Raw genomic sequence first — 26,963 nt, forward strand, 5'->3', positions numbered from 1 at the left:
CTGGCCTCTGTCACCGATGGTGTGTCCAGCAGGACAGGGGCAGCGACTGCCCCCTGCACTCGGCACTGGTGAGGCTGCGCCTTGAGCTCCGTGACCAGTTCTGGGCTTCTCTGCTCAGGACATTGAGTGTGTCCAGAGAGGGTGATGGAGCTGGGGAAGGGTCTGGAGCATAAGTCCTTCATGACAAGTAGCTGAGGGAGCTGGGGGAGTTTAGCTTGGAGAAAAGGAGGCTGGGGGTGTCCTCACTACTGCACAACTGCCTCAAAGGAGCCAGGTGGGCTTAGCCTGCTCTTCCCGGTAGCCAGCGACAGGACGAGAGGAAACGGCCTCAATCTGCTCCAGGGAAAGTTCAGAACGGACTTTAGAAGGATTTTCTTAACAGGAAGGGGGCTCAGACATCGGAATGGGCTGCCTAGGGAAGTGGTGGAGTCACTGTCTCTGGAGGTGTTTAAGAAAACACCAGACGTGGCACCCAATGCCATGACGCAATTAACACAGTGGTGCTCGGTCCCGGGCTGGGCTCGATGAGCCCAGAGGCGTTTTCCAGCCCAGTCCCCCCGTGCCCCTCGGCCGTGCCGCCCACAGCGCGGGCAGGCCGCCTCCGAGCGCCCCACGGGCCCGCCCGCAGCGCCGCCCGGAGCCCTCCAGGGGGCGCTGCGGCGGCGGCCGCGCTCGGCGGTGCCGCGCTGGCCCAGGGGCGGGGCGGGCGCCGGGCCCGGCATGGAGGCCGCGATGAACCTGCCGCGGGGCCCCGAGAACCTCTGCTTCGACAAGGACGAGTTCATGAAGGTGCGCGGGTGCCGCCGGGGCTGGAGGGTTGTGGAGGGGCGAGGGGCTCCCTGAGGATGCGGGTGGCGGGCTCCCTGCGGGAGAGAGCGGCCCGGAGCCTGGGCCGGGATTTTACAGCTCGGCCACGGCCCTTCCCACGGGCGGGGGCTGCCGAGGGTGTCACTGACAGGGGGACCCGGCCGTGTGCGGGGTGGCCGGGCTCTGAGACAGACGGGACAGAGAGGCCTCACTGCCTGGAGAGCTCAGAGTAGTTCTCAGTACTGAATTTCGACTCTTGGCTGTTGTTTCGTGGTTTGTTTGCTTGTTTGTTGTTAAATCTCCTGTATTTTGGAGAGCTGGTCTTTGAGTATTCAGCCTCACGACACTCTGCTTTTCATCGTAAAAACCGAGAGTTTAACTACTGCGTTTAGAAGCTTTTTGCCCTCTAGAGCTTTAGTTTGGTCAACTCACAGGCGTATGGAGTACTTTATGTTGGGTGTGTTCTTGTGTGAACTGTTCACTTACATCCTCCTGTCTTTCCTGTTGCAGGCGGATTTTGATGTTGATCACTTTGTGTCAGACTGCAGGAAGCGTGTGCAGCTGGAAGAGCTCAGAGAGGATCTGGAGCTCTATTACAAACTCCTTAAAACTGCTATGGTAGAACTCATAAATAAAGACTATGCAGATTTTGTTAATCTCTCAACAAATCTAGTAAGTGTTACTGATTGTACTGTGTAAGTTCAGGCTTAATGTGGTTCAGTGGGATTTTTATTTTTCATGTGAAAAGTATATGGCTTTTTTTTGGCATTTTATGGTTTAAGGCATCATAAACGGAGGTCTCTAATCCTTGCACTGAGACACCTTTCCTGTAGAATTTAGCTGCTGTACAGAATTGCTATTGGCCTGTAGTAAATGTGGTAGATGTATGCATTTTCTCTTGAGAAGCTGATTCCTTAGGGAGTTAGACTCAGGGCAAACTTTGTTTTAAACTGTCAGCACTTTTAAAATGGAAAGAAACAAATTATTAAAATAGAATAGCAATGATAAAAGTAAGGCTGTTCTGAGGGATTCTTAGAGGAATCGTTACGCTTTTTGTATAGTCAAAGTATCTTAAAAAACCCCCCAATGCTGTGTCTGAAAATTGTAATTGTTCCAATTATACAAATTCAAAGACTGAGACTTAACATACTTCAGAGAGGAAAAATTTCCATAGGTGGAAATTTTGTTTATCTTTTGACTTTGTGTGAAAGCGGTCTCGTATCTTCATGTCTGTGTTTGAGATAACATATTTTTCCACTGAATTTAAAACTGGAAATTATAAAGGAAGTTATGTTTTCGAAATTCTCTTTTAGTATCTGTAAAATGATAGGCTTTGTCAGTAGTTCACATATGATCTTATCAAAAAAGTAATAAATGTGTTTGTGGTAATTTCTTTAGGTTGGCATGGACAAGGCTCTCAATCAGCTTTCAGTACCCCTGGGACAGTTAAGGGAAGAAGTTATGGTATGTTCAAAACAATCATTGTCAACAGCTTGGTAAACTTCAGCTCACTAAAGTCCATCCACAGAATGTCTTCTACTCAAGTTGATATTTGTTACAATAAACTTCTCTTTGAAAATTGATGACTTAGATTGCTAGTAGGAGAAACTAATGTGTTGTCAAGCACTTGTGTTGCAGTAAATTTATGTTTCCTGTAGTGCTTTTCAATCAAGAGATAAAGAGTTTATTAAATTTGACAAGAGAATAGGCTCTTGCAAGACAAGTCCATGGAGATACCTTGAAACTGTTTTAATATTTGAGTAACTTAAAGATGGTAGAAAATTCAGATGCAGCACAGTCTCTTTATGGACTTATTTTGCTCGGTGTGTGGTTTAACCATGAAACATCACCCTCTTGAAGGTGAATCTTATTCTGGCTCTTCTACACTGACTTGGTACTTATAGGAACGGGCAATTTTTGATCATCTTGGCAGCCAGTTCAGAAGGATGCTTGCTGCATAAATGTGCCTTCAAAATATCACACCCTTCGTGTCTAACAGAAAACAGGGTCATCTAGCGTAGAGAAATCCTTATTAGATGAAAAACACTATTTAAAAAAGATTTATAGCTTCAGTTCCAAGACATGAAAACATAGTGGGTTGATTGCTGTTTTTAGAAGAACAGTTCTGGTGGAAATAATTTTATTTGCAGTGGCAATACCTTAGAAGCAGTTTCTACTTTCAGTTGTTTAGTTGCATTTTTGGCTTTTTCACTTGATGCACAGTAACTTTTTTTAGTTCCATAATTTTATTAATATGTGTTTTAAATTTGAATTTTTTTTTAAGTTTTTCTCAACCCAGGCTTTACAAACTTTTCCTCTCACAGAGTCTTAAGTCATGTGTCAGTGAAGGAATTCAAGCAGTAGATGACCGGATGAGTAAACAAGAAGATATTAGAAGAAAAAAGGTACAACAGATAAATTACTACTTTTAAAAGATCATCCTTAGGATGACTTTGATTTTGCCATTAATCCGGAGAAAATGAAATCTAGAAAGCTCTAGGCTGTCTAGAACTGCACACTGTGCAGTTTGTACTTGTAAAATATATTGACGTTTTTGTTGACAGACTTCATATTTTACAGTGTCTAGGTGATCGTAAATCTTTGTTTTACTGTAACTGCCCAAAACATATCTTTGATTTAGTTGGATTTTTTTTTTTAGTTACAGTTGCTCTTGTTTCTGACTGCAGTAGCATATCAACTTACTTATTATGAATGGAATTGAAGTACAGGTGTTTTTTTTTTATGGGCAGGAGACACACTAACATTTGTCTTTGTGCTTAACTTTGAAAAACATCAGGGATAGGAACAGCTGTCCTGTGTCTGTGACAAACATTTATTTGTGGTCTTTTATGGATTTATGTGAGCAATACTTCAACTGAGATGTGACTCAAGTGTTAAGATAAAGGGAGAAAACTTAAACCAGAAAAACCCCAAAGAACTGAGAAACCATCCAAAATATTTCCTTTAGGTAATGTCAATCGGGATTGAGGTTAGACACGAAAAATCTTTCTTTAATTACAGATGTGTGTCCTGAGACTTATTCATGTTATTCAGTCTGTTGAGAAAATTGAGAAGATTCTACATTCCCAAGGCACTAAAGAATTGTCCTCATTAGAGGGAAACAGGTAAAAATTTGTAATGTTCAGTTCTGTTTGTAATTGATGGGACTAACTTAATTTCATGGTGTTGTTGAAGGTGAATTTACAAGCAGTAGGTTATATCTTCAGAAATGTAACTCTGATGGAATTAATTACTGTAGTCTTAGTACTTTCTTGATTTTAGTCTTCTGCAAGCCAGTCATTCACAGAATGTGTAACTCAGACTCCAAAGTTCCAAATTACTCGTGGTGCTTTCAGTAAGCAAGCTTTCTAAAGTTGGTGTGCAGTTATTTTATTTTACTTTATTTTATTGGAAGTCACTAATAATGTCATGTCTGAAATACTCTCTACAGTTTATTCCAGTGTCATTTGTAAGTGAAACAAAATAGTTTTTCTTGTTTTCCCTGCTTATGTGTAAGTGAAAGGACTTGCTGCAAGAATAGCTGCAGGCAAGGGAAACCTCGTACAAGGAAGGTTTGTGACAAATTCCAGTCCAGCCTCTTCCTCTGCCCTTGATGAGGTTTGCAAAGTGTCTTTCAGCCAGTTTTGAAACTGATGTATCAGTCATGCACTTGAAAGGCTTGACTGGGATGCAAGGGCGATTGAAGCTGGAGGGAAGACACAGTGTGGGACTGTGTGTTCAGCTCAGCGTGCTGGAGCACGTGGTCGTGGGGATAGGTGTACCAGAAAGTAGGTTGATACCTAGAGGGACAAAAGCAGATGTTTTCAGTCAGGTGAGGCACTTTGCAGAATTGAGTTTGCAATTAAGATCACTATTTGAGCAACTGAAAATCTGGCTCATTATTGGACTTGAGAAGGGCAGGACTGTTTCTCTAGAGATAGCTGCCATTATTTTTACTATATGATAGAGTAAGAAAGAAACAAATCTGGATGGTGAAGGTCACCTAGTGCAGTTTCTGAGCTCTCTCAAGACTGACTTTTCATGTGTTGATAAAATTGCCATCTAGAAAAAAGTGCTTCATACTGCTGAGGCAAGAACTTCTGTTCCTCTCATCTTCTGCTTCACCTGTTTCATGTTAGAGCTGTAAAACAGCACTAATCATGTAGCGTACCCCAGATCATTATTGTTTGATAACAATAACTATAGTAGTACCTATCAGAATTCAAAATATTTAAACTACAAAAAGTTGAGGGAGAGTTTTATCTGTCTGTTACAGATGGGAGTGAGTTGATTTAAAGTATCTAACTATGTATTGTCATTTTGTATCATCTCTCTTCTAGTTCACTTCTAACTGGACAAGTTTTAGAGAGAATTGCCACAGAATTTAATCAACTACAGTTTCATGCAGTACAAAGCAAAGGAATGCCCCTTTTAGACAAAGTGAGACCAGTAAGTATTGCATGACACTGAACACTTGCAAGTCAAGCAAAACCAGTATAACTGGAAGACAAATGTCTGTTTCCACAGAGTTTTATTGAATGAATTTATGGAGAAAAATGGGTTTCATCAGATCATTTTTATCAGTTGACTAGAAGTATTGCTTTTTCTGAGGATTTATGGGCTATTTGCTTACTTCTTTAGGATAGATTACTGAGAATAAGAATAAGAAATAGAACAGATGTTTTTGTCAGGCCTATGTGTCCTGCAGTTCATCTGCTTACAGATACTGAGGCCTTGTTGTAGAGATTTATGTTGGCTTTGTTACCTGCAGTGTACAGACCAGAATATAAATGGAGTGTGCCTACACAGTGGCTGGGTTGAATATATTCAAGTTTGTCTTCTCATGAAATTATGCTGGCCATTACTAATCTCCCAGTACACTGTTTTACGTATTGTAAAAGATTATTTGATGTTTTGGTGAGATTTTTTTCTTCTACTCATCCAGTGGGGAGAGGGAATAAAGGAAAACTTGTGCTCAAAGAAAGCTGTGAATATAGAGATGGGGTAATGCTTTTAAGCTGATTAGCGTGAGGGTGTCATTCTTTCAAGCTAATGAGGTGGTACAGGGTTCCAGTTTTTCACTTTGTGCTTCTGCCTGTCGGAAATATAAACTTGTTTCAGCTCCTGACATCTGTGCAATCAAGTTGTTACATGGACAGTTTACAAGACTCCTCTGGCCACTGAGTTATCAAACTTGGATAATAGCAGCAGTGAGCATGAGCAGCAGAGTAATGTGTGTGGTGGGAGAACATTTGTCACATTGCTTCCTTAATGCCAGGACTTCTGTTGCTGCTAAGACTCTTCTGAGTGTAGCTTTCATGACTAGTCAGCAGTTGGGTTCCAGACTTTGCACATTCAGTACAAACTGTGTGAATCATTTTAGGATGGGTGGACACAACACAGCATGTAAAAAAGGAGAGAAGAAATTTGTCTGGCTGTATTCATAGTTCAGCTCTGACACCCTTAATGTGTGTTGCTGAACTTCCTTCAAACACAGAGTTGTGGGGATCATCTTGGGCCAGGAGTATATCTGCAGGTAGTGTAGCAGTGAGTCTGATCTAGTAGAAAAGATATCATGGGAGATCAGGAAAAATGGTTTGCAAAAAGGAGAATATGTGTAGACTGAAGAAGCTGCTTGGCAGAAGCCAGAAGGAATCTAGTTGCTTTGGTTTTTGCTAGTGTCACTCAGTGTCATTGGTGTGTGGTAATTTGACAAGTAGTGCTGGGTACACGCTGTCTGTTTAGTCTCTCACAGTGAGGGATAAATGCTACAATTGTTATCCCTGGTCACTTATTGTAGATCTTTTGTTTATTGTCACATACTGGTTCAGTTGAACAAGGAACAGTTATTGACTTATTTCCTCAGGATGAAGCAGACCTGGTATAAGTTGCCATACAACTTACAACATATAGAAGAAAATAATTGCCTTTAGCTTTCTTATAATAAATCCTGTTTTATATAGCATCAGTAACCCATTAAGTTTGTGTTCATGTTTGTTCAACGCTAGCAGTCACCAAAACTTTTGTACTTTTCAAGTGAGCATAGGGAGCTGAGTTAGGTACTTCTGGATGAATTTACTTCAACAATGATGACAAGGCTTTGCTTTTGGCTTTTCATGACTATATTTTCTTTTTCTTTGTAGCGTATAGCTGGAATAACAGCCATGTTGCAGCAGTCTCTGGAAGGGCTGCTCTTGGAAGGCCTTCAAACGTCAAATGTTGACATAATACGCCACTGTCTACGCACTTATGCAACAATTGACAAAACACGAGATGCAGAGGCATTAGTTGGTCAAGTGCTTGTGAAACCTTATATAGATGAGGTAAGGTAACAAAAAAAATTCAATTGTTTTCCAAACATGCTTATTTTTTCTGTGAACCTCCAGCTTTATTAGCAGCTTCAAAATATCTTTGTGGATAGAACAGGAGAACTGAGCCCCAACAAAATGTTAATTTGGTTGTTGTTGCTATTTAAGAAAAAAAGGATGGAGGAATTCTCTTACTCTGCTTGTCACAAATTTCAGGTTATATCCAGCTGGGATTCTTTTTCTTACCTCCATTTTTCTTGGGCTGAAGAATCAACAAACCTCTCCTGTTAAGGACAGGTTTCTATTGAGTTTCTGCTAAGTGCTGTAACAGCTACTGCAGTGTGGGACATGTCATTTTCCCCTTGGTTTTCTCAGGGTCTATTCTTTCACCACTTCTGCACCATTCCACTTGTTTATGTAGCAAGAGGCAAATGTGTTCAGACATGTGGAAGAATTCCAAGAAACAAGCTGTTGTTATTATTGTTATTGTTCTTTTCACACTGTCTTCCTTCTCTTTATGGCAGAGATTATCCCTTTTCACTGAGTATGAGGTACTGTCCAGACAAACTGATTTGCTAGCTGCATTAAAAGCTTAGCAATGTTCACAGAAGATTCTTCACTTTGGCTTGTCTGTATTTGGGATTGGATGAACCATCTAAACATTTGGAAGGAGTTTTTACTTTATTCTGAGTCTGATTAGCTTTTACCAGTTGCCTGTTTAACGTGACAGACTGCTTCAGGTGACAGTGATGTGGCAGTGGGTTGGGAGCCAGACACAGTGGCTCACATTTAAAAGAAAGGAGCTCCTTCCCATTTTAGAGCCTAGTCTTGGCAGTTAAGAGTGCTGCTTTAAAGGAAGTAATAATTCAAGCTGGTGAGTTATACTTGGAAAAGAAAATAAAAGTAATATACTGACTATCCCAGTATTTGAGGTTATAGCGTTAAGAGCTTTGTGAGTCTTGCATGACAGCATGTTTTGTCTTCACTTTTCTGGCATTTAACACTGAGCTGTTCCTGGCAGGTGATGGTGGAGCAGTATGTGCAATCCCACCCTAATGGCCTCCAGGCTATGTACAACAGGCTGCTGGAGTTTGTTCCTCATCACTGCCGTCTCCTGCGTGAAGTCACAGGGGGAGCAATTTCCAGGTAAATATCTTGGGCTTTCTCTCAGCTGCCCTGAAGTTACAAGTATCATATGCTGTGAAATCCTTAGCATTATCAGCTTTCATGCACTAATGACTTACCTGGCCTTTCCTGAAGATTCATAATCAAGTCATGCCTATGTTTTTCAAAACAAACCAGTGAACAGACCTTCCTGGTGTTGCAGCCCAGACCTTCAGGGGAAGCAAAGACAATCCTGTATTTCAGTAGTAGAAGTCCTGTGCATAATACAATGTGTCAGATAACTCAGGTTTTGAACCTATTAAATATTATTGTACGCTTCATCCAAGGAGAAGAGCACAATAAAGCTATTAAAATACAAGTTCAGAAGTTATTGAGTTCTTAGTGCACATCAGAAAAGTGAGGATAATCCTCAGAGGTTTGACTGATTTATTGCATGTACCGAAACTACAGGTTTAATTGATTTGTGCTTCCACTGTGTTCTCAAAAAGTGCCTAATTCTTTATGCAATTAAATTGCCTGTTTTCAAGCTTAAATAATTCAGGTCTACTGAACTGTATCCATTTATTCATCTGTTTGCAGGATGGTTAATATAGTAGACTGCTGTAATTAGCAGAACTATGGATGTAGCCCCTAGGGACTGCAGAATTACTTTTCGAATTAGACATCCATTGCTGAGCTTTTTATGACTCCTAAGTTTTACTAACATTTTAATTCTTCTAATGCCTCAGCAAATTTTAATCGTTTTCTTAATAATGGAATGTTTCTACTTTGTAGTGCAGTGTACTAAATAGGAATTGAATGCTTTTATCTGTTCTGCTCTCAATTTTTAAGTTTTCATAATCAAGGTATCTTTTAATCTTTTGATCAAACACAATATGTATAAATACAGTTTGGAACAATTAGGAAAAAGTTCTTCTTTTCATTGCGTTAGTCACGTTATTCCTACTTGGTAGGTCTTGAAAGTTTGGAGCTATTAAAACTTGAATTATACCAATAATAATAAGATTTCTCAGCTGAAATGTACTAATTTTCCAGAACACACTTGCAAAATATGTAACTGATAAATTTTTAAAACACTTTGAGTGCTACAAAAAACACCTTGGATGTGATGAGACTGTAGAATCAGATAAGGAATCTTCAGAGGAAGAACCGTTTGAAGGAATCAGCATAAATATGTAAAAAATGGCATTGCATTTTGTCTAGTGCAGTGCGTCTGTTTTTTTGTGATTCCTGCCTCCAAACAGAAGCCTGGTGGTAAAATATAACCATGGAATAATTACCATTTTTTTCAGTGAAAAAGCAGATATTGTTCCGGGATATGATTTCTTAGTGAATTCGGTGTGGCCAGAAATAGTACACGGTTTGGAAGAGAAATTACCATCACTGTTTAACCCTGGAAACCCAGATGTGTTTCATGAGGTAATTAATGTTCATTTTTTCCATTTCTAATTTCTGTGACTCACACGAGAATTGGAAGAGTCATGTTCTCTGTTTCCCCTGCTGCTTTTGTCTAAATTCATGTTGTTGCATGGATTGGAAGAGGAGGTTATCTCAAACCACTTGGTTCAATTTTCATGGGAATTAATTCTCCCCTCAAGTTTGTTAGGCAAGCTCATACAGAAGTTGTTGGACACCAATTAGTCAGATGAATTAGTGTTCATTTTGGGAGTAGAATTGCAATATAATCGAAGGTGGGAGTGGATGACTCCATCGTTCACTCAAGTTTAGAACTTCTGTATAGCAGGAGCTGTCATGTTAGTTAAATACCTGGAATGCAACTCGTTTTTTACTATGGGAAGATTAAAAAAATTCTTTGTTTCACTTGCTTGTTTTAGCTTTTGCTCTCTTGCAGTACTCAAGATTATGTTGTGATTATAAACATGAGTCAACTAAAACCTAAAAATACTTGGCAGCGCCATCAGGTTTAGAAAACAGAGATAGTATTTCTCTGGTATCACAAGCTTACATTAAATAATGAATTTCAAGTACTGGTCAGTCTTGTATTTTTTTCATTGGCAGTGCTGCTCTGCCTCTAAAACATCATCTTTTACTGATGGTGAGATAGATTTCTTGGTCTAGTATGAAATTTGGCTCTGGCAGTGCTTTACAGTATGTCACATGTAGAAAATACAAATTTTCTGCTTTTCCTCATGTCCTGTCTGCTTGTGTTTAACCACGATTATTGAAAAATTTAGATTTTTTTTTCCCCCTGGCCATTTGACTTGTGATTAGCATGAAACATTTTACTTTCAAGATAGAGATGGGAAGCAATGATAAACAGTCTCAAGGAGGGCATTGTTGGCGTATCAGGACAGATGACTGACTTAAGGAAATGCTGGCTTGCTGGTGGAGGTTTATAAGGCATGTGATTCTTCATGTGTTTCTGCAAAACTGCTTTTATGAAACGCTTAGATACTTTTTCTTGGAATTTAAGATCTCTTTTGTACAGAAAGATTGAATAAGTGAAGGCAGGTAGGCATGGCTGAGTGTGTTTGCAGTGCTCTCTCCGAGTAAGAATTACATGGATGTTGAAGAAAGCTGTGGTAGTGCCATACAAGTGACACCATAGTGTGTTCCTCTTCCCTCATGAGAATTCTTAGTTTACCACAAAGTTTTAGCCACTGTTGAAGCTTTCACCTTATGCTCTACATAATGCAGATTGTGAGCATGATGTACAGGAGTGTATTTTGTCTTCAGATGAGCTGGGTTTGCTTAAAAGGCCTGTCTTATGTTACACTGATACTGGCCAACAAAGGCATTGTATTTATTTAAAAAACACCCAACAATCCAAAAAAAAACCCCATAAAACCCCAACACCCATGACTTCAAGGTAAATCATGTACTAAGTCCAAAGTACTTTCCAGATTGCTTTTGACTACTTAAGTGACCCAGAGTCAAATGTATTAAAATATTTTACTTTAAAATCAATATAGAGTTGACAAGCCAAGTGTAAAAATGCTATAACACCTATCTAAAGACAGGAAGTTCTGAATTAAGAGGCAGGGAAAAGCTCTTAAAAATTGTTTTTGCACTGATGATGAGCGAAGTAATGCTGCACAGACTTTTAAACAATAATCTTTCATCTCCATTTTCTAGGTTGATAGAAATGCAGAAAAGTCTTTTTCTCCATGTTTATTTGCATATGTATCTATGTATATGTTTAATGCTGAAAAGTTTGAATATGCAGTATTATCTGCTAAGGGCTTTTTAGGTGTAGAAGAGAGAGAGGGATTGAAACATTTGTTTTAAATCCTTTAAAAATCAGATCTTAAGTATGGCAATGTTAAGTATGTTAACATAAGTGTTTGTGCAAAGTTGTTTTTTTAAACTGTTCAGGTTGATGTGCCCTTATTTGAGTTAGATGTGTAGATTTATTGGTATTTGAACAGAATACTTCTTTTGTCCCTAAACATTCATTTGAAATTAAGTTCAGGTTTCTCTGTTTGAAAATTGCTCCATTTTGGTTCCTGATTTTCCATAAATAACTGTGCAATCAACAATCAAGTCCTAGAAGCTGAAACAGGAACCAATCTTGCAGTTAGTTCCCCCTCCTGAATATAATGTTCTCAATACTGAGATAAATGTCTCTTGAGGTGCCTTCCATAGGTGATAGGTCTTTACAGGGTGTTTGGTTTGTATCTCTGACTTTCACTTAGGGTAGCAGAGCATTAACAGCTTGTTTGCCTTTTTACAGTGCTGAGTTTGTTATCTAAGAAAGGAGGCCTGAAAGAGAACTGATCTGTCATTCAGTCTGGGTCTGACTCCTCCCATTCCTTTTATGGGTCCATTGTGTTATAAATACAACCAGGTTAGGACAAAAGAAGTTGCTTTAAAGCTTTTGTGTGCATTTTTCAGAATACTATGTTGACACTGAAACTGCCACGTCACAAGAAAGATTTTCCGTAGTTATACCTTTAACAGAAAGTTGTGAACTTCCTGACATACAAAATACAAAAGCATTCCCATGGCAGTTCCTGTCCTTTGCTCACAGGAGAGTTTTTGAGAGCAGACCTTCTAAACAGCAATGCAGGGCCTTCTCCTGATAATGTTTGACTGCTTCCCAAGTGGCAAAATCACATCACTCCCATAGTGCTCTGGATTGTGGATTGAACCCTAATGCTGCAGTGAAGTCAGAAGCACTGAGACATTCAGTCAGGCGTATTTCATAAATTCACTAGGGGATTTATGAGAATATAGGATAGGTTTTATGGGTGTTTCCTATGTTTTTAATAGAAGAAACTTGCACAGAAACCAAACTAGTTTTCATTCCATAGAAGTAATTTTAACTGCAGTTGTGTTTTGATTTTAAATCCATTTAAAATCAAATTACCACAAAACTTTTTTTTGCTGGCAACCAACTTAGAGTATTCATAAACATCTTATTAGAAGTATACACTGGATGAAGTTAGTTTATCTGAAATTGTTTGAAGGTCTTCTGCACGTATTTGATGTTTGTGAAACATTTTTAGGGAAACAGATCCAGAAATTCTTATAACACAGGTGGTGTGTAGCAGACAAAAATATTGTGCTTCCATTCTGGTGTGTGGTTGGCTGTGTGTACTTGCAAGTTTCATTCCTGATTGTTTCTCTGTGTTGTATACTTTTATCTGCTGCACCTGGCTCTGACAGTGCTGTGCAACACCACCCCAGTGATGGAGTTCAGAAATACTCACAAATCTGTGATCACTTCTGCTTGATCAGTGTGCTGGGCCAGGTTTATGTTTTTAGAAGTGTCCTAGGCTAGCTTTTGTTACCGTAGAGCAATGCCTTTGAGTTAGTTTGGTTTTGGTTTCACTACAGTCCAGGCTCTTAGCCCTGTGTGGTTAGCTGTTCAGGGGCAGTGTCAGCCCGTGCTGAACCTCAAGCCTTGTAGCATGATACCAGAGTTCTGCTGCATGGGTGGGGCTTTCTTTGTTTGGTGGGAGCCTTTGTGTGATCAGAATGCTCCTTCTCTTCCTGCAGAAATACACCACCAGCATGGATTTTGTACGGAAGTTTGAACGACAGTGTGGCTCCCAGGCCAGCGTGAAACGGTTAAGGGCTCATCCCTCTTACCACAGCTTTAACAACAAATGGAACTTGCCTGTATATTTTCAAATAAGGTTGGTATGCATTTTTTTGTTCACTCTTTCCAAAGTTGAGGTTAGTCACGGCAAGATGATCTGGCTCAAGGTCACACCTCCTCATTGTTCAGTCTCACTTGTGAGCAGATCATACTGGAAATCAAACTAAGAATTTAATTACTATGTCACATATATCTTTCAACAATTTAGCAAAGAAACACATAACTGCTCTTCAATAAGTACTGTGTTGTTACAGCATATTTGATAAGCTACTCATAAGACTTTCAGGAACAGATCTAAGTAAGATCTGAGCTCTTGTTTCAGGTTCTTTTCCTCCAGTGTCCCTGAAATTAAGCTGTATGTTGAAAGATGTTACTTGTGCAAATCTGGAGGAGTACTTACGTGAGGGAAGAAATCTTTTTTTTAGACATATAGAACTAAAGGACTAAAAACCAAAAAGAACTCTTTTCCTGTTTTTGATGTTCTTTTTGTCTCACAGATATACTCTAATTTAAAGTGCTGAGTCTTGTAATATTGCTTTCCCAAAGATTGTCCTCCTATTCCTGAGGAGCTAAGTAATAACTCCAGGTTGTTTTACTTGCAGGTCTGATGTATCTGTAATATTTCCTTTTACAGACCTTGTAGTTGAAAAAGAACAGAGACCCCCAAGAAAGCTGTGTTTTAATTCTAGTAATGTCAGAATTTTAATGAACTAAATAGAATGTAGAACTGTATTTTTAGAAAGTGTAGTCTGTCGGTCTGACTGTAGGGCTGGAGAGCAACCCTCCAGGCAAAGAGCCATTGATGAAGTCTGCTATGACCCCAGTGTGCCTTGTGTGATCTCTCTTGGTCCAAAGCCTTCTGAGAGCCTCTTAAAAAAAAAAGTGTAATTTCCAAAAGATTGGGAAAAGATGTTTATTTTTAACCTGAATCACTTTAGCGGCCTTTTTTATCACGCAATTCTGTAATTGGCAATAACACTACCATAGTCACATCTATAGAGTTTCTTTAATCCAGGGTGGCTCTACACGTGTGCTGAAAAATTCCATCCAGGAATCTTAGGAGGGGTAGAGTTAATCTAAGTGACAAGAGTGTGGGGCTGGGAGCTGGGCCTTGGTGTTTTGGTGGTTCGTGGTGTTTTGTAAAACAGTAGTCACAGCATCTGATACCCAGGTTTGGTTTTTTGCTTGCACGTCTGTTCCTGCAGTTGTGTAGTGAACTGGTAAGGATCTGTTACTCAAGACAGAAAAAAGATTGATGTTCAACTCCAGTCAGTTTCCCCAAACCACTTAGCTGTGCAAATATTCGTGCTGGCCCAAGGGAGGAGGCAAGTGTTCACTACATAGCAGTGCACAGACTAAAAGTGTCTGTGGAACTGCAGCCATCATGAACCTTTTAACAGATATGTATCATTAATAGTTCTCTGTGTCTGCTCTTTGTGTTTCAAGTGCCCTTTTGTTTCTAGTAGGAGACCAATTGATCAAACTGATAATCTTGCTCATAAAATTGAAATGGAGCTTCAGCATATTATTTCTCTTCAAAAATGTTTCCCATTAGCTATTTTGAGCTCTGATTGATTAAAACACTTCTAAAAAAATCATTTTTTCTTTAATCCAAGATTACTGTAAGTCTAAATGGTGTACTATTTTGAGAAATGTTTGGATAACAGCAGCTGATTCATCTTCAACCATATTGTTCCTTTATATTGGAATAATCTGCTAACTTAAGTGTGAATTTTTTAGTGCATAATTGTGAAAATAATGCAACATACTAATTATTTGTATCAGGGAAGCTTTCTCTTGATGCGTGTTGATGTCCTTTAAGTCATACAAGATTTTTATTGAGCTGTTATCTCACACTTTGGCAATTATAGTTAGGACTGTTTGGTTTTTTTCTTTTTACAATTCCAGAAGTTCCCCAGAAAAATCAGCCATTACTAAAGCCTTTAGAAATGATCCTTTGAGGAACAGATGGATGTTCAGGCATTTCTTCTGTAGCAGTGCTGGTACAAACAGCACCAGGAACTCTTTCAGTTATGTCAGTACAGCTGATTGTGGAACTATAGGGAGCCCCGCACTGGGGAATTCATTTCCTGTGTAAGAAATACTCAGCAAAAATTATGTCATCGTTCAAATTCTGTTCTCTAATCCTTTTCACCATAAGACTTAAAGACACTGCTCTGTTGATGGAAGCAGTGCTGAGGCAGAACTGAGGTTTGGAAGCCATTTCATAAACATGTTTAGTTGCTAAATATTGATCTTAGTCCATCAGGAGTTTGAACAAGAAAAGCTAGGTGGGCCTCTGTCCTGATCTGGAAATGATAGTTAAGAGGCTTTAAGAGAAACCCTAAAGGTTTGTAATTAGTAGTCTTGATAGAAAGACTTACAGAGTTACAGTGAATGATGCACATCAAAGCAAAGAAGAGGAAACTAGTAATAACAGAACTCCTACCTACAGGGGAGCTTAAAATGATGCAAGCACAGAAAATTAGAGGTTTTAATAACTTTTGCTGATATACCTAAAAAATTTTGGAGGTGTCATTTTGGTTTGGGCCTTTTTTTTTTCTTTGAATAGTGAATCTTTTAAAGAAAGGGTATTTTTAAAAGGGGAATTTTAAAAAGAACAGGTGTCCTTGAGGAACTGTTGATTGTTATTAAGTACAAAATTGTTTGCAGAACCTTATGCTACTGCTCATTAACAAACGTGTAGAAGGCTGGAGCTCCAGTATCAGGTGACATATCTGAAGGTTAAAGAAAGTATGTGTTACTTTGTTTGCTTTTAGTTGAAAAATAGTAACAAAACAAAAAGCTTCCCTCCTTGAAAAGCTGTGGACTTGTCACTCTGTGAGCTATCATTTTGATAATGTTCGCAACCATTACTTCAGTAATACCTCAAAGTGTAGCTTTGCATGTGCCTGTAAAATGTCAAAGGTTCTCTTTCAAGTGTTTGAATGCTGGCATTAAGCTGGGCAAAAATAACTCCATGTTTAAAATCTGTGTATGACCATTGATAGCACATTGAAAAAATACTAAAGTAAGCATTGAAAAATGTTTAGGCATTAACTTAAGCAACTGTTGAATTGTGACATTCAAAATTTTTCTTTCTCTCAGATTCAGAGAAATAGCAGGGGCCTTAGAAGAAGCACTTTCAGATACACTAGAGGAAGCACCAGGTAAACTTTTATTGCAAAAAAATATTTATTGTAAAGGAATCAGTTGTATAAGTAGCAGTGATCACTGTCTCTTGAGTATTCAGTGACATGCATCCCATGGTTCACACGAGCTGCTTATTTCTGATTAACTGATCAAACAGTATAGAACACTGTGATAGAGATGACAATGTGAGAACTCTGTTCAGTGATCACTTTGCTTGCTAATGCTTACTTACCTCTTTAGCAGCTGTCATTAACGTACTTTTGGAACCCATCCCCTCAGTGCAAGAAAGAGTTGTTAGCATTTGACATCCTCTAAGTGACAACCCAAGGGCTGTGCTGTGTTATTGGGGCATATTTTTCTCAATTTTTGTAGCACTGTGCAGAGGTGAAAATGGCTGTCTGCTGGCAGCGTTTAGGCTTGCTGCCATTCATAGTGTTGGTGTCTGCTCCAAAAACAGACATTGATTTATGAGGAGACAGGAAAAATTAAAAGTGGAAGGGTGTAACCTGATACATGCATTAGAAGCAAATTGTAATCAGAAGAACTAATTTCAGTTTACAGGGTAAATACTTCTGAAGAAGGTGGCTATGGGCCAGCTAAATGTCTGTATGTGTGTATCCACACCTGCCCTCTGAAGCAAACCAGGAGAACAAATCCTAATGGAGACAAAGTACATTAATCTTACCATTTCAAGGCATAGGCCTGGAACTTGCAGACACATGCCTTATCTTTCTAACTGTATTCTCTAAAATGTTACTGTGTAAACTGCTTTAAAAGTATTTTGTTTAAATGTGGATATTTGTACAGTGTTTTCAATAAATATTTATAGCAACTATCTCATTTAACTGGGAGAGGAGCAATAGCTTAGTGCTAAGGGAGTATTATGTTATGGCTGGCAGGCACAGCTAATGTAACTTCTTCAACTGACTGCCAAAATTTATTTTGGAAATGTTATTTCCTGAAGTGAGTTATTTGGCCAAGCTGTTTCTGCCTTTATTGCAAGCAAATTCTCATGTCTTGCTTTTGCCTGCACAGCTACAACAAGACTTTAGTGGAATTTGAAATCTAAAGCATGGGGGAGATAGATTTTAAGAGTTTGATTCAGGCAGTGCTTAATACATTTCTGTCTTATGATTGTATCTTTTAGGAAGATTGAATCTTGGCTTTTTTAAATCTTGGGTAATGCAATTACACTGATGTTGCATCTTTTAAAAATGTGCTTAGGAACTTGACCTTTGTTGTCTGCTCATTTCTAGCTGGGAGCTCGTTCTGTCTCTTGGCCACTCACATGGTCTGGACGAGTCTCGTGAGGTGCTGGTCAGATCAGCTGTTCTTACCGCTGTTAGCGCACCGCTTGTGGAAACTCAGCCTGCAGATCTTGGCACGCTACTCTGTGTTCATTAGCGAGGTGAGAGCAGCCTGCTCTAAGGGATTGGTGATGGGGTATGTCCATCAAAAAGATTTGTTGAAGCAAAACATGTGACCTCTTTTTAAGAGGTTTTTTTGTGAAGTTCATGGTTTTTAACTTTCAAGCAGTTCATAAGTTTGGCTTATAAAAAGTATCACTACACTGGTTGTGCAGAGCCTCTTAAGTTGAATTTTGAGTATATCCAAAGATGGTGATTGCACTCTTTCCTGGGAACCCTGGTCCAATGACAGATTACTTTTTCTTCCCATTTGCCTTTTCCTCCTATTTGATCAGAATTTCTCTTGCTACAGTACATATCCATTGCCTATTACTCTGTCACTGTGCCTCAAGGAAAAATATGATTTTGTCTTCTCTGTACATGCCCCTTCAGTAGTTGAAGACAGCAGTTAGATCTCCATTTATAATTTCTTTTGTGACTCAGTGACTTAGTTCTCTCAGCTAAATTAGTCCTGGAAAGTACTGATAAGTATCAGAGTTAAAACAGAGTAGTCAGGGGAAGCACTTGCCTGACAGCAGAGAGCTTGAGGAGGTGGGAGGAAAGAGTTGTTTGACAGCAGGATTGGACTGCCCTCTACTAACCTTGGACAAATTTGTTCTAAACCATTTAACTTTATAGTGCACTCAATTTTTTAAAAAATTTAATTTGTACATATTTAGTAATGGTGTTTGGTAACGTCCCTTGAAGGTGTGGCATTCCAGTGGTGAAGTCTTACAAATCCTTTATGTACTGTTTCAGTTTGTCCAGCTTTAACTGCCTTCACTATTGCTGGGGTTCACACTTCAGTTTGATGTTTCAGGTTTCTGTAAGGCCCATTTCCAGTGAGAATACAAAGGAAAGCAAAAAACCTGTGCCAGTTGGTAGAAAGGAATCTTCTTTAAGCCTCAACCCCAGTGAAGACCAAGGGAATGGATCTTCTCCAGAAAGTCTGCCATTGTCTTCTATATCTAGTACTCAGCTGATATATGTTGCTGCAGATCTGGACAAACTCCAAGATCGGGTTTGTGCTTTTAACTTTACTTAGAAAGAATCTTCATTGATGTTTTTGGCATCCTGTAAGGGCATTAAATTGTTTAAAATAATGTACCATAATTTTTTTTAAATCTTAAATCCTAAAACTTGGGGTATCTGATACCTGAAATACATGGCCTACTCTCTGCTTATTTGGAATGGCAGATTATGGACAAACCACTTCAAGTACTTAAATTCTTTTTATCAGTAGTGGCTGGACTTAACTCCTAAAATTAACTCCTTTTTACAATTTTTTGGTGTGGAGTGTCACCCTGCTGATCTTTTCTGGTAAAGTCTCTGTTGCAGCTTGGAGTGTGGTGCAATATTCAGCTTTAATGTTTTATTCTCTTTTAAGTGTTTGCTGGTTTTAGTCTTGGAGATTGGAAAAGGTTTTATTGTCATGATGATACTTGATTAATGATCCAGAATCTTGAGCAGAGATGTATGGTGTTAATTGTCTCCCAGTAGGGGTGGTTCCTGTGTATTTATTTTCAGTAAGGCTGAATTTTCTGTAATTTGTAAAGTTGTAAATTGAGGGTGGATTTTATTAATTCTAAATAATTTCCTCTGAGTACAATAGTAAGGTAGAGGATTTAGTGTGTAAGCCTAAATTCCTATGCATGTTGTAAATTTCTAGTATTGATAGTGCAGAAATGTAGTAAAACCATAGAAATCGAGGGTGTCTTGTGATGCACTTCAAACTTACAAGATGTAGGAAAAGTAATTAAAATGTTTATAACATGACTATATCTCTCTTGGTTTTGGGTTGTTTTTTTCAGATTCCTGACATCTTAGACATGATTAAACCAAAGCTTGAAATTATTGGTTTCAAGAATATATCTTGCATTGCAGGTAAAGCTGAGAGGCTCCTTCTCCTTTCTCCCTAATCCCCTCTGCCAAACAAATTAAATCAACTTTTGCAGTTTCATTGCTCAGGATGAAAATACTTAAAGAAACTTGCCTTCTGTTTAAATTGTTAAATAGAAACAATCTTGAATGAACCTGTTGAGTCTGGAAAATGTTTAACAGATAAAAATTGAGTGAGTCTAAAGTGCTTTTAGGATTTTTCTCCAGACAGTAAGGACTTACATCATTGAACTTTTGAAAGAATTTGGGAAGAAGATATAAGGAGAGGCTTTCCATTATCCAGTTGAAATAAAAGTGTTTTTCTAAAATGACTGCTCTCTCTCAGGCCTGATGAGTCATGTGAGGGTAGAGGATTATCAAAGTATCATAGGTAAATACCTGAACTTCAGAGGGTAGAAGTAATTCAGTATTTTAGCCTCCTTTTTTCTTTATGGGTTTTTGTTTTGGGTTGATTTGGTTTTTGGGTTTGTCTCTTTGGTTCATTTGTTTGGTTTTTTTCATCTGATCATTCTTTATGTGAAATATGGAGTTTGATTTTAATTTATTAATTAAAGCTAGGCATGTAGCTGCATGAGTGAACTGGTCCCTGTCTGCAAGCACAGCAAGAAGTCCTGCATTGTGAATTCCACTGAGATTTCTAAATCAGAACTACTGGTGGATGTCCAAGTCTATTAGAGATATAGGAGCTTGTGCACATCCCCTGCTCAGTAGATGGTCTGTTACCATTCATGGCTTTGAGTTGAACATACTCAGTCATTCTATTGAGAATTTAGAGAGAATTCCACACAGTTTCTTTGGAAAAGTCAGATCCTTTTGATCCAAGCCCTTGCTTTGTTGATAATACTGGAAAAACTTTGAATCTGGAGAGTGTTACTTTACTCCATTTGTCTTTCCTTGCCTCTGTCTGTGTTTCTGGCTGAGGAATGGTTGGTGTTACTGGCAATGCTTTACAAATGGCTGATGTATATTTATTTGGTAAGCATATCCTGTACTTGACACCAGACAGTGAGTGGGGTTAGGAGGATGAGGGGAATAATATAAACTGTGTTGTGATTGGGCAGGGTAGCTCAGTTTAAACTTCAGCATTTCTACTTTAATAGGAGCCTTGGAAGATTCAAAGACTTCTCTATCAGCCTGTGTGCCTACCTTGAATAACAGGATTATCCAGGATCTCAGTGAGTCCTCCTTTGCATACCTGAAGAGTGCACTGGAAGTTCCAAGGTTATATAGGAGAACCAACAAGGTCAGTGCTGCTTGCAAATGAAAAAACAAATCTCAGAAGGGCCTATGCTGAGATTGTTAGGAGTTCTTCAGACCTGTCTGTATCTGCATGACAGAGCCCATGACAATGTCTTCAACCTAGTGAAGTACAGTACAAAGGTGTAGGTATTTTATCAAAGGTGTGATAGTCTGTTTTGGGCACTTGAGTCTGCTCAGCTTTCTCTGGAATCAGCATGAGCAGAGAAAGCTTTCAGGATCATCCCCTGGTCATAGGAATAGCTGGCACGTGCATCTCTGAAAAAGCTTTGGGCATTTTGAACATTATTCTGTATTATATCACGCTGTATAACGCTACTGAATAATTCTGTGATGGTGTCTTTCATGTGTATAATGATGTCTTCATTGACTTGTCCTAAATGGTTTATGCATCTCTTTACTTAGGTACAGGCTTAGCATTTTTTCCATGTGCTAGAATTGCATCTTGATACTTTCAGTGAGTGAATGACTGGTTCCTTCTTCCCCAACTTGTTTCCCTGTCATCTGCCAGGAGGTGCCAACTAAAGCTTCACCTTACGTTGACAGTGCTCTGAAGCCCTTCTACCGACTGCAGAGCGACTACAGAGACACCTTGAGGCAGCCCATGGTTCAGCAGTGGTTGGAAGGTGCCCTCTCTGAAAGCACACAGAAGTAAGATAACATACAGAACATTGTTTGCCTTAGTTAAAAACTCCAGTGTCCATTGACCGGGCACAGAAGAAAACGAAACACTATGAATTAACACAGCTGTAAAGAAAATCAAAATACAGCACTTTAGGTGGGATATATTTCCTTGGATTTACTCTCGTGTTGTATATTCAGCAGATGAAAAGCTGAGCAAGCAATCCAAAGACCTGGTTCCTGCTCAGACTTTTGCAAACCATGATGTGGTGCAGAGGGCATTTGAAGAATTGGTTAGTTCTGGGAATGCAACAGTGAACTAAAGATGTGCATTTTATTTCAGAATTGGTATAAGACCTTAACCTCATATTACTTTCAAGGAACAGTGGTTGAATTTTCAAGAACTTGAGTTCTACTGTTCTTTGACTTTTTTAATGTATTTTATGATTATCCAACTTTTTAGTGGTTTAAAAAAAAAACTTTGGGCCTTTTTAACTGCTGAAGAGGTAATTGTTCACAGCTTTAATAAGGCAGTCATAAAGCAATACTTTCTTTAGCAGATCTTCTGTTTCCTAGTTAGCATCTTGAGGGCTTTTGAACATCAGTAGTCATATGCATTAGGTTCCTTAAGAGATTTTTTTGCCATTTGTCTAGCTTTATTTGAAATTTTTACTTCTTTATATTAAATTCTGACTGAACAGGGATGTTGCATTCTGTGAGTTCTGTCAGTTACAGCATGGGACATGAGGCAGCAATACTTGCTTTTGTTTGAAAGTTCTGCCAGAATATTTCACAGGATACCCCTTACTTTTTGAGTTGTGGACAATTTAGTCTTTGTGGTAGCTATAGTTTTTTTTATATCTCTAACCTTGCCTAAAACTAAACAGTCACCTTAGCCTATTTTGATGATTTTTTTTTCCTTTTCTCATCTTTATAGTTTTGCTTTGTTGTTTTTCTTTGACTTTTCTGACCGTAGACGATAGTATCAGAAGAAACCATGCAGGTTAAAGTATAATGTGTGATTTCTGTCTGTCTTTACATGGTTTTTCTTAATAATTCTTTCCATATCATATTGCCTGTTGGCTGCTGCTGAGCATAGATTGATTTTTTTCCTGAGACTTCACCACATAATAATACTGAGGTTTTAAACCATAGTCAGAACACAAGTTCTTTCTTGCCCTTTGCCTCCTTATGCCTCCCTAATCTACTTCTTCTGATACCTTTTAGAATAGACTTAAAATTGTAAGACAATTTTACACCTTCACCAACTGTTCTTAAAATTTTTCACACGTATTTTGGACAAGGCTAAGCTTAGGTTGGTCTTGACTGCAAGGGTCATCTTCATTTTGCACAAAACCTCTCTTTTCAAGCTCGGTGTCTCTTAAGACAGCTCAGTTTTTAAGTGCATAGGAAGAAGCTTATTGGTAACCCACAGCATTTGTTAGGTAACATTGCTGAAGAACTGCAAAGATTCCTGTAATCTCAAGTCACTCAAGGTTATTGAGCTAAAATATCTTAGGGTGAATCCTTGTCTATCTCTCAATGTCTCTGTGCCTGGTTAGTCTTGCTTTTAAAGCTTCAGTAAATCTGGTGACACCACATAAAGTAGCTGTTATGTAGTTCCTTGGACCCAACTGGAGCTTTTTGCCCCTGAAAAAGCAGTTCTTCATTTTCCAAACCTGAATTAAGTTCTAGGTTAAACGTGGTTTCAATGGTTAAACACCAGTAAGACAGGCAGATTCATTTCTTAATTCCTTAGAATTTTCTGTTGAATTCTGTTTTCATGGTTTGTTGCTACTATTTTCATCATTTTGTTTTAAAATATCTTATCCTCACTGACAAGAGACAAAGAAACTATTTCTTAAATGGAGGAATAGTATCGTTTGTTTATTGAGAATACAGATGCAAATAATTAATTTCTTGCTGTGATAATACATTCTTATATCCAAATGAAAAAGAAAACAGAAAAGAGCATAAACTAGTTAAAAATCACTGGGGGCTAAATTTGCTTAAATGGCAGAAGGGTTTGGGAGTAGAACAGAAGTAGGAATTAATCACAAGTGAGTGGGACTAGGAAATACCAAGATATGAAAAGAGGACATGACTGAATTTTACTGAAATACTTTTGCTTTTCATAGAATGGTATCGTGAAACAAGTTTCCATGGCACTGGCAAGCAGTTTCTCTTTAGCCACCCCTATCTAATTACCCTTTAAAAAAGCTTGTCTTCTTTCTGTTGCCTCCTTGTTTAAAAGTAATCATCAGGAAGATTCTTTCAACTCTTTTAATTCTTAGAGTAATAGTTTTCATAAAGAGGCTTTTTGAAAATTAGATATTTTAGCAAATTATAGAACATAGAGCAATCTGGTCACTTCTCTCATGGCTCTTTTAATTTCTCATTGTTGCTCTATTTTCTCTTCTTAATTCACTGTCCTGGGCATCTGTTAATTTGTATGATATACTCTTCTTAGGCATGGGTTTTCAGTCCATAAGGCTTTTTGAACTTTTGCTGAGTAATTGATGTGTATACTTTGTTTGATTCTGTGCTTTCTTTGATGTGGATCCCACTCTGTGGGCATTGGTGTTTTATTTTATCTCTGCCACTTCTAAATTAGGATTAGGGTTCTTCTGACTTTTCCTGCTGGATTCCTGAGACTCCTGTTCAAGTGAGTTTCTTCAATTTAGAAATAGGCATTTCTTACTGGTGTGCACATGTGCAGTCTCAAATATACTTTTATAACTTGCCTAGAAATCCATGGGTTTTGGTCTGTCAGGCTGTTATTCCTGTCCTGTTTGTAAAAGCAGTTTTGCTCAATATTCTACTGATTGTAAAGAGGGGCTGATTTTGGCTGTTTAAAATTGAGCGGTTGCATTCCTTGGTCACTATTAAGTACAAACATCTTGAACAAGTCAAAATGTTGTGGTAAGGAGTCTTCAAGATTGAATAGTAATCTTCAGAGTAACCTCTGCAGCTAATAATGGAAGTACTGCTTAATTGATAATGCTAAAAAGTAGGTTCTTTGCAAGGGAAGCCATTCCTTCGGGCATTGTTCAGCAGGGCCAGTGATGTGCTTCTGTGTATGAAGTAGGCTCATCTGTAAAGTAGAATTTTTTCTTTCTCCTTAACCTTCCTTAATTTAGGTATTATGAAACTATATCTGATGTGCTCAGTTCTGTTAAGAAGATGGAAGAGAGTCTGAAAAGGTTGAAGCAAGCCAGAAGAACTGCAACTTCAAACCCTGTCGGTACAAATGGGGGCATGAGTGATGACAACAAAATCCGACTGCAGCTGGCCCTAGACGTTGAGTATTTTGGAGATCAAGTAAGTTATGAGAAATGAGCTTTTTATTATTAATAATGGTTTTGGAAAGGAGATGGACAAGGAAAGGGAACCTTGACTCAGATTTTGGTTTGAAAGCTTGGTTGGTGTGGGTTTGGGTTTTTGCTTTGTGTTTTCACATTTGTATAAAGGAGACTGTTCCAGACCTTGGTGATTTTAGATACCACTTCAGCAGTGCATACTTTCCTGTTCTTTCTTACACAAATGCAAGGCTTGTATTTCTTACTACTCAAAATTCAAGTAGTGCTCTGTGCTTGGTAGCATTAAGAAAAAACACTGTGTTTAGAGATGAGAGGGCAGGGGCCTGACTTAGGTCTGATAGAAACTTCTTTATGGCCCTTCTTTTGGGGTGTCTCCATCTTTGACTTTCTGCATGGTCAGGGTCTGTTCCCAAGAGCTGTGAGGATGTCAGCCTGATTTGTTACAGTGCTGCACAACTGTAAATGCTTTTCAGTGCCAAATATGAAATTTTAAATAGCAAAACATAGAAGAAAATATTCCAGGAAATGGATGCAGTAGTTACATTAAATTGCATAAGCATACTGTTTTGTACTCCTTTATTTCAAAAAATCATATCTAGATGTAAACAAACTGCCAACTAAGGGTCCATATCATTAGCTGCCAAGGAGTTGTCATTGATCTTGTTTATGTCCAGATACTATTGATGCATTATAACAGGTAGATTAAGTCTGTTTGTGTGTGAGCAGATGCTTTTCTCAGATATGAGACTAATCACAATTGGGTGGAACTGTGGAAATCTTACAAAAACTATTATTTGTCAGTTTTTGCCTGGGGTTGAGCTTTTGTTCTTTTCAATCACTGCAGTGTGAATTTAAGTTGAACTGGGAAAGATTATTCATAATCATTTGGGAGATGTTTTGGTACATGTGACTATTACAGAGTTCCAGCAGCAAACACCTTTTCAGAATCACTTCATTACGGTTTTAGTTAGATACAGATTTTTCTGCTTCACTGCACTCTTATTTTTTTTCATGGCCATACTTTTCTTATTTTCAGAGCAATAGATTTCCTGGCTAAGAAATTACTTGCAGCAACCTCTGTAATTATAGAGTTGTTTTTGTCTCCTAGGAAGTTCAAGGCTAGAACCATAGGCTCTTGCAGCCTATTGAAATGCTTTCACCATCATGTTGTTGGCTCTTCTTGGATGTATTCACGTTGATCTTTAAAGTATTGCCCAGAAACTTCATTTGGAGTTGGAAAAGAAAGAATCAATTGAAATCAGTGCATTAAAACCAACTACTACTGAATTTCTGATTGCTTCACTGGGAAGCTTCCAGCTGGCTTTAGTTACAAGTTGCCTAGAAGATGGTGAAATATTTCCCTGCAAGACACTTCTGTAACTGGAGAGACTTAACTGAGCAAATTTGGGTGCAAATTTTTATAGTTTGTAGTGTATACAGTTGTGATTTTTGCCACATGTCAATGCAGGACAAAACACAGGTTTCACTAAATGTTTTAAGGAGAATAATTTGTGGGTTTTTAATGTTTTAAAGACAATTAATGGGTTTTCTATATTTTTTTAGATACGAAAGATGGGATTGGAAACAAGCAACATAAAAAGCTTTTCAGCCCTTGCAGAGCTGGTTCTAACTGCCAAGGATCAGGCTACAATGGAACCATCCTAGATATTTTTGAAAGCATGTGATTGAAGATAAACAATGTCCCTAAAAGAAAGAGAAAGAATTTAACTCTTCTTTGTTTTACCAAATAAATAGCAATGAAGTGCTTCCTAAAGTATCTCGAACAGCAAATCGGTGTTACCTTCTGCCTCGATAAACTTGCTTCACCAAAAGACTGAGAATTTACCAGTTATCCATTATATGGAGAGCAATCAAAGTTCTAAACTTTCTACTATAGAATAAAAGTAGAAGAAAATGTTTTTCTTATTTTTGTTGTACAGCTTGAAATGTACAAGAACAAAGTTCTGTGTTGAAAATAATATGTAATAAATTGTCTTCCTAA

The 26,963-nt window shown here is 38.4% G+C and overlaps 1 protein-coding gene across 2 annotated transcripts; it reads left to right on the forward strand.

Annotated features, from left to right (window-relative positions):
- The first annotated feature begins 665 nt into the window (after nt 1–665).
- Nucleotides 666–26,963, forward strand: COG2 (component of oligomeric golgi complex 2). Of its 2 annotated transcripts, XM_063390514.1 has the most exons (18): nt 666–789; nt 1,318–1,479; nt 2,206–2,271; nt 3,132–3,212; nt 3,829–3,932; nt 5,148–5,256; nt 6,951–7,130; nt 8,137–8,261; nt 9,533–9,659; nt 13,203–13,342; nt 16,414–16,475; nt 17,715–17,866; nt 18,685–18,885; nt 19,676–19,748; nt 20,864–21,006; nt 21,532–21,671; nt 24,782–24,962; nt 26,525–26,963. In XM_063390514.1, the coding sequence occupies exons 1-18, from the start codon at nt 721–723 to the stop codon at nt 26,624–26,626; spliced, it is 2,217 nt and encodes a 738-aa protein (XP_063246584.1). In that variant the 5' UTR covers nt 666–720; the 3' UTR covers nt 26,627–26,963. The 2 variants fall into 2 exon arrangements, with proteins under 2 accessions (XP_063246584.1, XP_063246585.1); XM_063390515.1 differs by lacking the exons at nt 666–789; nt 1,318–1,479 and having other exon boundaries at nt 2,234–2,271; nt 3,132–3,211; nt 3,827–3,932.

Source organism: Prinia subflava, chromosome 2 (assembly GCF_021018805.1).
Source record: "Prinia subflava isolate CZ2003 ecotype Zambia chromosome 2, Cam_Psub_1.2, whole genome shotgun sequence".
NCBI classification, from domain to species: Eukaryota; Metazoa; Chordata; class Aves; order Passeriformes; family Cisticolidae; genus Prinia; species Prinia subflava.